This window comes from Anser anser, assembly GCF_964211835.1.
Source record: "Anser anser genome assembly, chromosome: 1".
Classification (NCBI taxonomy): Eukaryota; Metazoa; Chordata; class Aves; order Anseriformes; family Anatidae; genus Anser; species Anser anser.
In genome coordinates this window covers 168,122,977-168,136,045 of record NC_139720.1, presented here as the reverse complement: position 1 = coordinate 168,136,045, position 13,069 = coordinate 168,122,977, and the positions used below count along the sequence as shown (strand labels likewise).

The 13,069-nt window shown below is 41.1% G+C and overlaps 1 protein-coding gene across 18 annotated transcripts in view; it reads left to right on the top strand.

Moving 5' to 3' along the window:
* LOC310892434 (uncharacterized protein) overlaps positions 1-13,069 on the top strand; it is a 93,172-nt gene that overhangs the window by 340 nt on the left and 79,763 nt on the right. For 9 of the 18 annotated variants that reach the window (XR_014578115.1, XR_014578116.1, XR_014578117.1 and 6 more), the window contains exon 1: positions 4,571-5,335. The exons of 1 other annotated variant lie outside the window; for it this stretch is intronic. Coding sequence is in view for 1 of the 17 variants with exons in the window: in XM_083820208.1 (XP_083676334.1) it covers positions 5,294-5,335 (42 nt within the window). In the remaining 16 variants the exon portion in view is untranslated. Of the gene's footprint in view, positions 1-4,570; positions 5,367-6,527; positions 6,992-13,069 lie in introns of those variants that run through there. 8 more of the 18 variants (XR_014578119.1, XR_014578120.1, XR_014578122.1 and 5 more) reach the window with 3 other exon arrangements.

The following is a 13,069-nucleotide window of genomic DNA, read 5'->3' as shown; positions in this document are numbered from 1 at the left end:
CATTTCTGTCTGTTTTTAATCTACAGATCACAAATAGGCTAGGGATGTTTAGTACTGCTTTTGAGACCAGGCTGTCTGGACCACAGCAGGTGGGAACAGAGAGTAGATACAGACACCCACAGGGGTATTTGAAAGCAGGGATGGTTGTACTGCATTCAGCAAGGCAGCCCGCGGCCTGCTGAGTTGTGATGTCTACTCTGAAAAGCCTGAATTCTGCCCTCTATGCTTTGAAGTCGTTGACAGGAATATTGGTTTATTTTCAGACATTTGAAGTGTGTTGTCATAGTTATGCAGTGAATCATGCTGCCTAAAAATACATCCCCTGTATTAATGAATGGTAGTTTCAATCTTACATAATGTTACATAATGCAGTTGTGCCAAAACATCTTTGTAGTCTTTAGGTCTTCAACTAGTTATAGCTAAGCTGCTCAGAGAATGACCTTTTAGATTTATTTTTTTTTTAGAAAAATATTAGGATGGGATGCTGTTATACTGCTGTGTGAAGAGGTCTGTACCATGTTCTGCCTTTGGCAAAACTATATCTTTTTGGTGGCCAAATTAAAATCAAGCATTCACTCGGTTCAGTGAACAGGGACCAGTTCCAAATGCCCATTATGTTGTGTAACATTAAATTTATATGAGGCGTGATAGTATCCAAGGTATTATAGCCTCTATTTTTGTCATCATCATGTTCCTGTGGAAGACAGAAGGGCTTTAATTACCATTTCAGTTGTAAAGATTCTTGATACTGTACATTTAAAATTTGCTCCAGGTCACACAGGAAGCATGAGCAGAACATATAGATTAAGCACCTCCTATATCCCAAGCAACAGTACCTCAGTACCTTTTGACAGTATCTTCAAACTGGGCTAGCCTGCTGTCCTTAAAAACGGTGAATTTTTGGTGACCTCCGTAAAAGCCTTAGAAACAATTACTGTCAAATACTGTAGATATGTCTTTAAATAAATCTTCAACTACTTTACAGCAATATAAAGAATGAAACAGATGTTGTGTTAGTGTAAGATAGTGTATTTGCACCTGAGAAGAAACTCAGGGATATTTATTTGCCCTGAGAGAAAAACGTATTTTCACCCGAGTGAAAATATACTAAGAATCAGGAGGTATCCTGATTCTTTGGTATCCTACATTAGGGACAGACCTTATAGCCAGTAACAAATAGTAGATGTTTAAATGGATGTCTCTGTTTAGTGGCTTGCCAGGGTGGTTTCCTGGAAGAATCATTATTTCCACTTTGCTGATATGTTTTTATTTCTTCTTGTAGAAACAGGGGGATGACCCTGCCCAGGCTGGCATATCCTTTTCCAAAAGTAGCTGACTCACCTGTCTGGTTTTCCCTTTGGATACTACTTGTACTTCCCAAATGCTTTGATCTCCCTCAACCAACCTCCCCAAGACTTCAGGCCAGCACTACAAAGAAGAGAGTAGGGCTTCCTACATGCTGTGGCACTTCTGATTTATTCTTTCCCTTCTTTTCTGGAGGAGGAAATAATTTGCTTTATGACACAAAAGGGATAAAAATAAATAAATAAATAAATCTGGAGCTGCAGGAAGGAATTGAAAGCATTAGCGTAAGAGGCTACAATCTGTCCTCGCAGATTGACTTTCATAGATTTCCTGTTAGCACTAGAGAATTGGATGCTAAAAAACTTCAGGTAGAATTAGTAGTTTTTAAAAAGTAGGAAGAAAAGTGCTTGTAAAGTGCTTTTAGGACTGGCTATTCCAAAGAAATTTGGCTCTCAGCTCATTTTGTTCAGGTTCGCAAAGCAGTTGATCATTTGTAGAAATGCTCTACCCCATTTGTGAATTATTGAAAACAATGTTACTGGACGTGATGTTCTCCTCAGAGACTGACAATCTGAAGTGAAGTGGTATTGGGTTTATGTGGCAAGGTTTGCATAGCAGGTAGGTTGCAGAGGTGGCCTCTGTGAGCAGAGCCCAGCAGCTGCCCCGTGTCAGATCAGAGCCAGCTCCGGCCGGCTCTAAAGGGACCTGCTGCTGGCCGGAGCTGAGCCAGGGAGCGAGGCTGGTTGGGCCTCTGGGAGAGCAGATTTAAGGAAGGGAAAAACAAACAAACAAACAAACAAACAAACCTGCTGTGCAACAGCAGCTAGGAGAGCGGAGTGAGAACCAGCCCTGCAGCCCCCAAGGTCAGTGAAGGAGGGCAGGAGGTGCTCCAGGCAGGCAGCAGCAGTTCCCCTGCGGCCTGTGGAGAGGCCCCTGGTGGAGCAGGCTGTCCCCCTGCAGCCCACGGGTCCCACACGGAGCAGATCTCCACGCTGCAGCCCGTGGAGGAGCCCCCGGTGGAGCAGGTGGATGTGGCCTGGAGGAGGCTGCGGCCCATGGAGAGCCCCCGCAGGAGCAGGCCCCGGGCCGGAGCTGCAGCCCGTGGAGAGGAGCCCACGCAGGAGCAGGGGGTCTGGGGGGAGCTGCCGCCCGTGGGGGACCCGTGCTGGAGCAGTTTGCTCCTGGGGGATGGACCCCGTGGTACGGAGCCGTGTGGGAGCAGTTGTTGAAGAGCTGCTGCCTGTGGGCAGCCCCCGCAGGCTCAGTTCGGGAAGGACGGCATCCCGTGGGAGGGACCCCACGGGGAGCAGGGGCAGAGAGTGTGAAGGAGCGGCAGACACAAAGCGTTAGAGACTGACCACAGTCCCTATTCCCTGTTCCCCTGCGCTGCTTGGAGGGAAGAGGTAGAAGAACCTGGATGCAGATAAGGTGTTTTTAGTTTGCTTTTAGTTTCTCACTGCTCTAGCTTGTTAGTAATTGGTAAAAAAAAATCATTAATCTCCCTATGCTGAGTCTGTTTTGACTGTGATGATAATTGTTAAGTGATCTCCCTGTCCTTATCTCAACTCTTGAGCCCTTTTCATTGTATTTTCTCTGCTTCTTCCTTTGAGGTGCAGGAGTGAGAGTGTAGCTATGGTGGAGTCCAGCTGCCCAGCAGGGTAAACCATCACAGAGGCCAGGTTTACTGGTCTAGACAGCTCCTTTAACCAAAAGATTTTCCAGTTCCCTTCTTTTTTTCCCAGTAGGTTCTGAAAATGCCCGATATTATTTAGAGTGGGACTACTTGTGTTTTGCTGTTGGCTATTCTTTAGTTTTATTTTTTACAGAGATATGACTTCTACTCCCCAACATAAACTTCCTGCCCCTTGCAAGAATGACGCCTGTCATCAGGGTCTTCCTTTTGGCATTACAGCTGCAGTCAGCATGCCAGCAAGGACATGAACTACCTCATATGACTACCTCAATGTGCATGAGCCAGAGGTGCACACTATTCTCAGTATGAAAGAAAATGTGCCTGGCTATATGCAGAGATTAAAGGCAAGAAGGATTTGGTGCAGAAGGAGAGCTCTGCAATGCAAAATGGGAAGCCTGCTCTAAGTTTTAGAGCTAGACTTGAGTGATAGCTTCAATCCCAGCTTGATTAAATCTTGCAAGTTGTAGAATGTCTTATTCCCTGCCCAAATGTAACGATCACAGAAGCTGAGCTCTTAACTCGTAAAAACTGATGTCATTTGTCCCAAATGTTTCATTAGATGTTGAAGTAGGCAGAGGCTGTTTTAACATGTCACCCAGCATGGCTCCTCATTGCAGACCGTGTACTGGATACAGCTGTGCAGTGATCCACCACTACCCTCAGCTACTCACAGGGATTTAACAGTTCAGCCAGTGTGTCTGGGCACACTTGTTATGGGCTCCATGAATTTGATATTTCTCCTCGCTGCCTGCTGTGTGTGACACATTAAGGCAATCAGAGCAGCTTTCTAGAAATTTTTACAGCATGACAACGTTTTTTGCATATATTTTTTCAGGAAAAAAAAAAAAAAGGAACACATTGTCTTATTTAGCCAGACAAGAGCTAGCTTTGTTTCCCTCAGAGAAAAAGCTTAAACCATCATTTTAAACGTTATTGCAAGTGCCATTTTCCTAGACAGTACAGCAGGATGGATGATAGATTTTTTCTGATCTGATGAAGGCCACTGTGCCTTTTTAAATTGCAATGGCTCTGACAGGATGAAAACAAGAAGAAAATATAATATATATATATATATTTAATGGAAAAAAGCAAGACATCTTAAAGGCATCATTCTTCGGAATTACCAACTCCTCTGCTTTGGGGTTGAAATAGAGATACCACTGTTGCCTGCTGGTGAATCTCACTGAAGTCTTCCCAGAAATACAGATCCTGGTAATGTAAAACAGGCAAACCCAGCAACTTACAGTTACACATACCCCAAGAAGAATACTAGCAATTAGTTTTCTTTTTCACAAACATGTCACAAACAATTTAAAAAAATGGCAAAGGAATTAAATTCTTATGTTGTCTTTTTAAAAAAAGATAGTCTGAAAACATGCTGTTAGTGGTATTGAGGAGATGGTAAAAATGTGTTGCAGCTACTTATTATGGTTACTTTGATACGTATCTTTGCTTAGGGGCATGGGAAATCAAGAATGCAAACTACGCCTACTCATGCACTGAGCTCCAGTTATCTGTGTGTACTGCTGTACATTGGTATTTTTTTCCTGTACTGGCTGGTGGAGTTGGGTATACATTATATAAGGTATATTCAGTCTATTCTAGGTATATTTGTTATATAAATAGGGATTTCTCCCGGTTTTACAGTGCCATGCAGAGCTCAGACACTCCAAGAATTGTCATGGGATGCACTCAGAACATCTCTTCTTTTCTTATGATGCCCAGGGGAGTTAGGATGATAAATTTATTTAAACTTCTACTGTTGATGTAAAACGAAAAGAAACTAATGTCTTTTGGGAACTCCTTGTGATTGCAACATAGGAATTGTTAGGAATTTTTGATCAGAATAATGTGCAGAATTTGCAGAACTGTGGAGCGGCCCTGAATGAGAGAGAGGAATTGAAGGAATACCCATACAGCTCTGAGTAAACCTTTCCATCTTATATTTCCTGCTGTGTGTGCACCTCACCTTTTCTGGATGAAAGAAAAAAGGTGAGGTGACATGAGGACAGAATTTTTTAAGGACACAGATTGACTAATAGCTGGCTCCAGAACTTGCACAAGAAGTTTTGTTGATTTGCAAAAGTACCTTGCCCTCACAGAGAGACACACGTTATGTGTAAAGATACCCAATTGCTAAGATACGTTCAAGTACATGAGACATTGCTGTGGCTTCTGGAATCCAGTACTTTTCCGGGGGTTGAGTAAATTGTGCAGCTTTGCCACAAGCATTTGGAAGATTGCTGTGTTTGTGTGTTAAACTTCTTCAGAATGTGAGAGAAGCTCTTTGTCTCCATGGATTATTTTGTCCCTGATGAATGTTTGGGCCTGCAGCTGGTAAGAGTTGATATTTATCGTTGTTACAGAAGTAAGTATGAATTTAAAATGTAAATCTCTGTGCTTGCTAGTTGGGGGTCATATGGTCACATTTAATTGGTTTGGGTAGATTGTTTGCTCGATGTATTTCAATACTTTTGACATTGCTGTGGCCTTCTTACAAACAACTAGGGAGCTACAAATGATTAAACAAACTCTGAACTGTCTCAGATATACATACAAGTGGAGACTTCAGAGCAGAGCAGTCAGACCTGCAGGCGGCAAAGCAAGGCATTTAGAAGCAAAGTGATACCCCGTACCAAAGTACCGAATTTAAACTACATTGCGAGCAGAGCTTCATTGTCAGTGCTATCTTCTGCTTGCCTTGCCCCTCTTGTTTCCCTTTTCCTTTCTCCCCTTTGCCTAAATCATTGGGGTTGCAACTGCAAAGCTTTGCTTCAGGTTCTGCCCAGACGATCACAGCCACGCTATACAACATAGCCCAAGTGTAAAAGGGATGATCTGTGCTTGACAATCAGTCTGACGGGCAAGACAGCAGCAGGAGAGAAAGTTGAGCCCTGCTCTGACTCCCTCAACCCCCTTTTTATGGGGGCAGCCCACTTGTCAGTAGCAAGCTGACAGATTAGACCAGCCATCTCATGCAATATCAGCCAGAAACCCTGGGATTTTATACAGCCAGCTCAGAAACACATCCCAACAAATATCCCTTCTGTAGCACCTCTTTATAAGAGCCTCTAAAACAATTTATTCTTTGCAGTCCCTTTGCAGTTCCCATGCCTTTCTTTTTGGTTTCTGAGATGACATCTGCCAATATATATATTCTGTCTGCAGCAGCTTCTGTATACTAATGTATGTGCTCCTGGGTGAGAGTTAGATCCTTCAGGTTTCAAAATGCCTTGCAAGAAAAAGGGAGTTACTTTTTTTTTTTTTTTTGTCTTCATTGCTTTTTCAAATTACATGCATAGTTTGCATCTCTGATCTCTTTTTCTTTTTCTTTTTTTTTTAATTAATTAATTTTCAAGCTTAGTATTCTGGAAACTGCAGCTGAAGAGGAAGCAAGAGAACAATGGATTTCTTTATAGTAATGTTTGTAGATATTCACTGAATTGCACATTGCAGTGGAACAATGTGGGGAGATGGTTTGCAGCACACTAATTCTTAGCCCAAAAACTGTTATTTTCTTCACTGACAGGTCCAGACTTCAGAAATATCTGTCATTGGGAAAAGAGATGTTATTTCTGGCCTGTGTCAAAGAATGGAGTTCCATCAAAGTTTGCAAAGAAAACTTTTAAAAGATGGATGACAAACACAAGTGAATAATATGTACAGTCAACCTGCAGAATTTGTCATCCCAATCAACTTGACTGACTAAATTAAATTCTTGTTGCCTGACAAATTAGCAAGCATTAACTCCCGGTACTGTGGAAAGATCAAGACGACTCTTTATAAATTCCTAGTGTGATCCTAATTCAGTTAATAGTCACAAATTTGCTTCCCTGCCCTTTCCAAAGTTGCAGTTTTGTTTTTGTGCGATTTTATTTTTATTTTTTCACAGCAAGAGTATATAGAGTTGTTAGGCACCTTACATTGATGTCACAGGGAAAACATCTGTAGGATTCTGAATATGAGTCATGTATCTGTAGCAAGAATTGAAAGGTGAGTTAAAGAAACATTTACCATCTGACATAGGGTGTTTTTAAGTGTTTTTTTTTTTTTTTTTCTCTATTTGTTAGCTTCCTAAGACTACTGTCTCCTAAGATTGCCCCTCCTATTCTGTGATGGGCAATAAGGAGATCAAAATAACTTTTGCTCTTTTATAAAGCTTTTATATGGCTGCCAGGATAAAAAGAAGCCCAAATACTCTATCACTTCTTATTTTCTGGACCATCTATGAGGAAATGCATCTACTTTAAGCTATAATAATTTCACTCAAACCTGTAATAAAGAAAGTGGGCAGCATTTTCTGTTACTCTTCCAGGTCAGTTTTTGTGGTGATATTCCTGTTTGCCAAACTGAAGAGATCCTCACATAATTTTCTTGAGATGCCTGGTGGAACAATTTGCTGAGCAGCGTGCTTGAAGTTGCTGTAAATTTTAGTGGCATAATCACAGTTGTGGGCTGAGATCTCTCCCTGAGATGCCTCTCTGTACTCCTCCCCGTGGAGCAGGTCCTATTGGTATATGCAAGACGTGATACCCATCACACTTCAGTGAGCTCAGAATAGCAAGTGGAAATAGATCGTTGCTAATGTGTGTCTTTTGCTCTGGGTAGCACTGCCTGGGGTATTTGCTATGGCCCTGGCATTGCAACTCAATCCACAGAATGTCTGACTGAGCAAGTTGCCTCACAGTTCACTTAAATGATTGCTTTCTCTCCAGAGGGATTATTTTCACATTATAAATAATTAAACTGTGATATTCGTTGTCACAGGATATTGTGGAGGCCAAAATGGGTTCACATCCTTCAGCATCTGTTAAAGACAATCATTTGGATGCAATCTCTGATGTAGAAAGTACACTGTCAGAGCTGTATGGGAAGTATCAGGGGAACCTTTACCCTATGCATGCCTGTTTTCCTAAGAATCAGTTACAAGCCACTTTTCAAGACAGGCTGTTGAGCTGAATGGATTAGTCAGTTTGGCCAATTTTATGTTCTTATTATTGTAGAATCAATCTTAACTGCATTTGACAGTCCTTATCCCCCTAAATAGTCTTACTGACATCAGACGGAGTTTACATTTCCTAGCAATTGCATTTTACGGGTTGCAAGACCTATGTGTAGTGAAAAGGATTAAAGCTTGTATGAGCTTCAGTGGGATTTCTTGGCATACATCAATATATTTCAAACACGGCATTTGATCATGTTTTTCTTTCTGAGTTTCTAGTTTCCTCTCTTGGTTGCCATCACCACGAAAAAAAATGTTTTAGAGATTTCTCCACTGCCACCAGATGAAAGAGGCTCCATTGTGATTCAAAGCAGCAGTCTGGCAGTCAAAGGTTTGAGCTGAAATCCTGACTGCTCAGTTGCTGAAGTCAAAGGGAAAATGATGATTAATATCTGCAAACTCATCATTTCATGACTGCTTTCAAGTCCCAGTTATCCCACTGGTCTATTATATTTGATCCTGTCAACAAGAGGTTCAGTATCTAGGAGTCACTTAACTTCACTGTGTTTAAGCTTCCCTTTTTGCTAAGGATGGTTACAAATGCTGCCTTGTTAACACATTTGTGAGTGAAAGTTGATGTTCGTTATGCAGGAAGTACAACACAATCTCATGGAGGAGTGCTCAGTCAGGTATAATGTATGCTTACCTCAGGCCTCATAAGAATTTTGTTTATATTAGTCGGCCTGTGAGAAATTCCTGTTCCCAGCTGTGGGTGTCTGTCCTGATCACAGATCTTTGTCCTTTTTCTCTCCCTCTTTCTCTTCTCTGTCCCCCTTTTTCCACAGAAAGGAAACCTGGTCAAGGGGGCCATGTGGGAGCTGCGGTGTGCTCCAGTACCTTCCCTAGTACAGCTGATAAGGGGACACAGATTATTAATAGTTGGTGCTTACCCTAATCGCTATTCCTTGACTGCCTACAATCATTATTTATCAGACTTTGGTACCCTGGTTTGAGCAGAAAGGGTCATAGCGCATAATCTGTCTGCACATAGCAGAGGACTGTCACCATGCATTGATAACACAGTGGACAAAATACAATGTGTTAGTCATCTAAATTGAATAGCAGTGCATGACAGCACATCTCATAGTACTCAGGTCTAAGTTCAAACCCATTTTACTGTGAATCGACTCCTGAAACACACAGCTATGAAAGTGTAGATTAAAAGGTAAAGCTGATCTTAAAGTGGGCATTTATCTAATTCTGATGACAAGAAAAGAAGGGAGAATGCTGGTCAGTGCTCATTATTCTGAAGAACAATGTTGCTGCTCATTATTTCACCTTGGCAAATTGTGCCTGAGAGGAAGCTAGAACAGACCAAGCTGTGTAAGACAAAAAGAAGAAAAGTCAAGGAAAGAAACAATAATCATGGAGAAGGTCTCGTTTTCTACTTTGTTTTTACGTGTTTTTCTAAATCTTAAGATGTTTCTATATTTAACAGACTATTTAAAATTCCTGCAGCCTAGCCTCCAAATTTAGGACATATAACCAACTCCTCCACTAGCATGAAATGCTCTGTGGGAGTCTCTTCCTGTCTGGTATGTAGGTCAACAGGACAAAAGCAACACAGGTATACAAGGAACTCTTCTATTCGGCAGTGAATCAAAAAATAAATAAATAAAAGTTAAGGGTTTTCTTCCTATATTTTTTCTCATTGTAGGAACATAACTGAGTTAACACAGAGCCTTTCCTTTTGTCATTCTTGCCCGTATTCTTCACAGCTAGCCTCTAATCCTCCTTTGATCTCCCCACTATTTATTGCAAGTCATCCACAGAGCTCTGCGATTTACAAAGTTTCTAGGGCTTATTTTCAGTGAAGGGCCCTCTCCAAGGCTATGGGTAGAAAACCTCTTTCAGAAATGAGACAGAATGCAACTCTGATGCAGATAAAGTTCTGTGAACTGAGAAAGACAAAAAAAAATGTTTTCCCACTTTTTAATAAAGTGGCAAGTTTCTTCTGTTTTCCAGCCTTTTCTTAAATAAAAGTGGCAGACGAAGGACCTGATTATTGATTATGTAATATACGCGTTTTCTGAGGCAACAAGGGGTCAAAGAGCACTTTTGGGCAACTTCCATCAAGAAGTAATCTGAAAAAATGTAATGAAAATACGAGGATAAGTAAGCTTTAAAACTAACTTTGTTGCCCTTGACTGCTCAGTGATGGAAACATCAAACAGGTTTTTGTCTTTGCACCATTACCTTCTAGGAAACCTTTGGTACATTTGCAGTCACCAGCCCCTAAGATCTTTAATAATGTGACAGATTGACAGATCCTGTTGCAATGGAAGCTCACGCATTTCTGCACAGTACCAGCTGCATGACTGTGCTTTCAGGCTGACAGCATCAGTCTTACCTGACAATCTCTCTGTTAACTTCACTGCCAAATAACATTTCAAGTAATAACTTGAAGATAATATGCTCTCTGAGTGAAATGGTCACCTCTGAAGGGACTTAAAGAACTGGTGACTTGTCCAAGAACAAAATTTAGATTCTGGGTGTTTTCATTATAAGGATAGGGTCTGAGAGTAGAGGATCTGACAATCATATTTACTGTGCTGTGTGCTGCAATTTTATTGTTATAGTTCAGGCAGATACACTGTGGAGGTACCTGAAAAGACACAATTTGCATATCGAAAAGATACAATTTGCATGTTTATGAGGAGGTTTTTTATTGTAATGACATGGATAACGTCTTAACTCTTTATATTATCAGAAATAAAAAAGGAATGTGTCACAAGAGTATCTTCAGAAAGAAGAAGATTAGACAGAAAGAGGACATAAGTCTCAACAGAAAATAGCATAGAGAATCGCACAGCACCATGTACGATTGATCAATTTCTAATGCTCTAGTTCACCTGAATTTAAGAAAAAAAAAAAAAAGAGAGATTGAGAGGAACTATATACTTGCCACAACTAAAATGAAGGAATTAGAAGGCTACTAACATGTACAGAAACAATATTTATTTGAGCCCAAAATTAACATAAGGTATGTGTAGAATATGTAACCCAGTGCCCTGCAAAGTTTCACACTCTCCATCTCAGTAGTTTCTCTGGGTTAACTAATTAGCACAAAGGTCATTATTCTCATTTTTCCAGTATCAACAGAACATTAAAGCAGCACATCTGTGATTATGTTGTTAGATGAAGGATGCTGCAGTTGAGCTGAAATTTCAGTTTAAAACAGGCTATTGCTGAAGCCCATTAAATTTAGCAAGGGAATAAACTAGTGTCTAAGAACTTTCTTTTTTCTGAAAGGAGAAAAAAATAGCCATTATGAAAGCACACAGTGAAGAAGAAATGGAAGTGGGGATGGCATTTTTACTTTAATCAAAGTTGCATCTGCAAAATTCCATAGCTTAATGATATTAGTCAAAATGCCAAATCCTGAAACAATAAAATGCGTCTAGATGCAAATTAGCAGTACAGGTAAGTGGGTGTGTTGTAGTGGGGTCTGTATGACCACACTGCTCTAGCCACCTAGCTTAACTGGGAATGTGTCATATTGGATAATGCTAGTAGGAAAACTATATTTGCTTAATTTCTGCTTTCTTTAAATCTATAACAGAGTTAGGACAAGCACTCAACAGTGCAGAGGGTTGTCTGAGAACAATTGTGAATCTTTTTGTGAGGTTTCTACTGACTGCTTTCAGTTGCACCAGAAATATGTGAAACAAGAACAATATTTTTCTTAAAAGATTGGTGGCCTTTCTTTAGATTTTGGCAAGGATAAAGCAGTTCTGATATTAAAGAGAAGAAATAATGTTTTTCTATGTCACTTGAGTTTTGGCTTGAATACTGCTGGAAGGCTAATATGATTCTTATTTTAACTAAATAATTTCTCCATGTCCTCTAAGTAATTGATTTCTAAGACTTCAAGGGATCATTCTATTCACCTCATTTGATTTCCCATTAACACCATATAATGCAGACTTTCAGTTCCAGGAATTATTGCATCAAACACAATTTTTGATTGAGCTGAAACATACCTCCCAAACTGACATTACAAGTAAACATACAACCTAAAGAATTCATATGTGGAAAGCTGATGCTCCGTATCCGATTCTGTTGCATAAAAGTGGCTAAAGACAATTTCAGATTTGATTGAATTAGACAAAGTAGAGGTGAACAAATTAGTGTGACCCTATGACTTTAGGGTTCTCTAGAGCTCTGTTGTTGGGAGGAGAGAGAAGTGTCAGAAACAAGTCAAGAAAGTTCTACAGATAATTTTGTGACAGAGTTGCTGGATACACTGGCTGAGAGAGGTGCTCTGCTAGATCAGTTACTCATTGTCCTGGTTTCAGTTAGGACAGAGTCAATTTTCCTCCTAGTAGCTGGTAGGGTGCTATGTTTTGCATTAGGATGAGAAGAGCGCTGATAACATGCTGATGTTTTAATTGTTGCAGAGCAGTGCTTACACCAGGCCAAGGACTTTTCAGCTTCTCGCTCTGTCCTGCCAGCGAGCAGGCTGGGGGTGCAGCAGGAGCTGGGAGGGGACAGACCCAGGACAGCTGACCCAAACTGGCCAAAGGGGTATTCCATACCATCTGACGTCATGCTAAACAATATATAGGGGTGGCTGGCCGGGGTGGGGGGCCGGCTGCTCGGGGATAGGCTGGGCATCGGTCAGCGGGTGGTGAGCAATTGCATTGTGCATCACTTGTTTCATACACATTATTATTATTATTATTATTCTCCTATCTTAATAAACTCTTTATCTCAACTCACAGGCTTCACTTTCCCATTTCTCTCCCCCATCCCAGAGAGGGAGGGGGGAGGGTGAGCGAATGGCTGTGTGGTGTTTAGCTGCCGACCGGGTTAAACCACAGCGCTCATGAATAGGAAGGACCTTGCTGGGGATGCGAAAAGCAATGGTAGCCTTGGTTGCAGTGACCATGAGATAATAGAGCTGAAGAACATGAGGAAAACAGCTATCAAAATAATGAGCATGGACTACAAGAGCGAACTTTGGTTTGTTCAGGAAACTGATAGTCATGGGAGGCTGCCATGGGGCTTAAAGGGGCCAAGGATTTGAGAACAATCTTCTCAAAGCACAAGAGCAGTCCATCCTGATG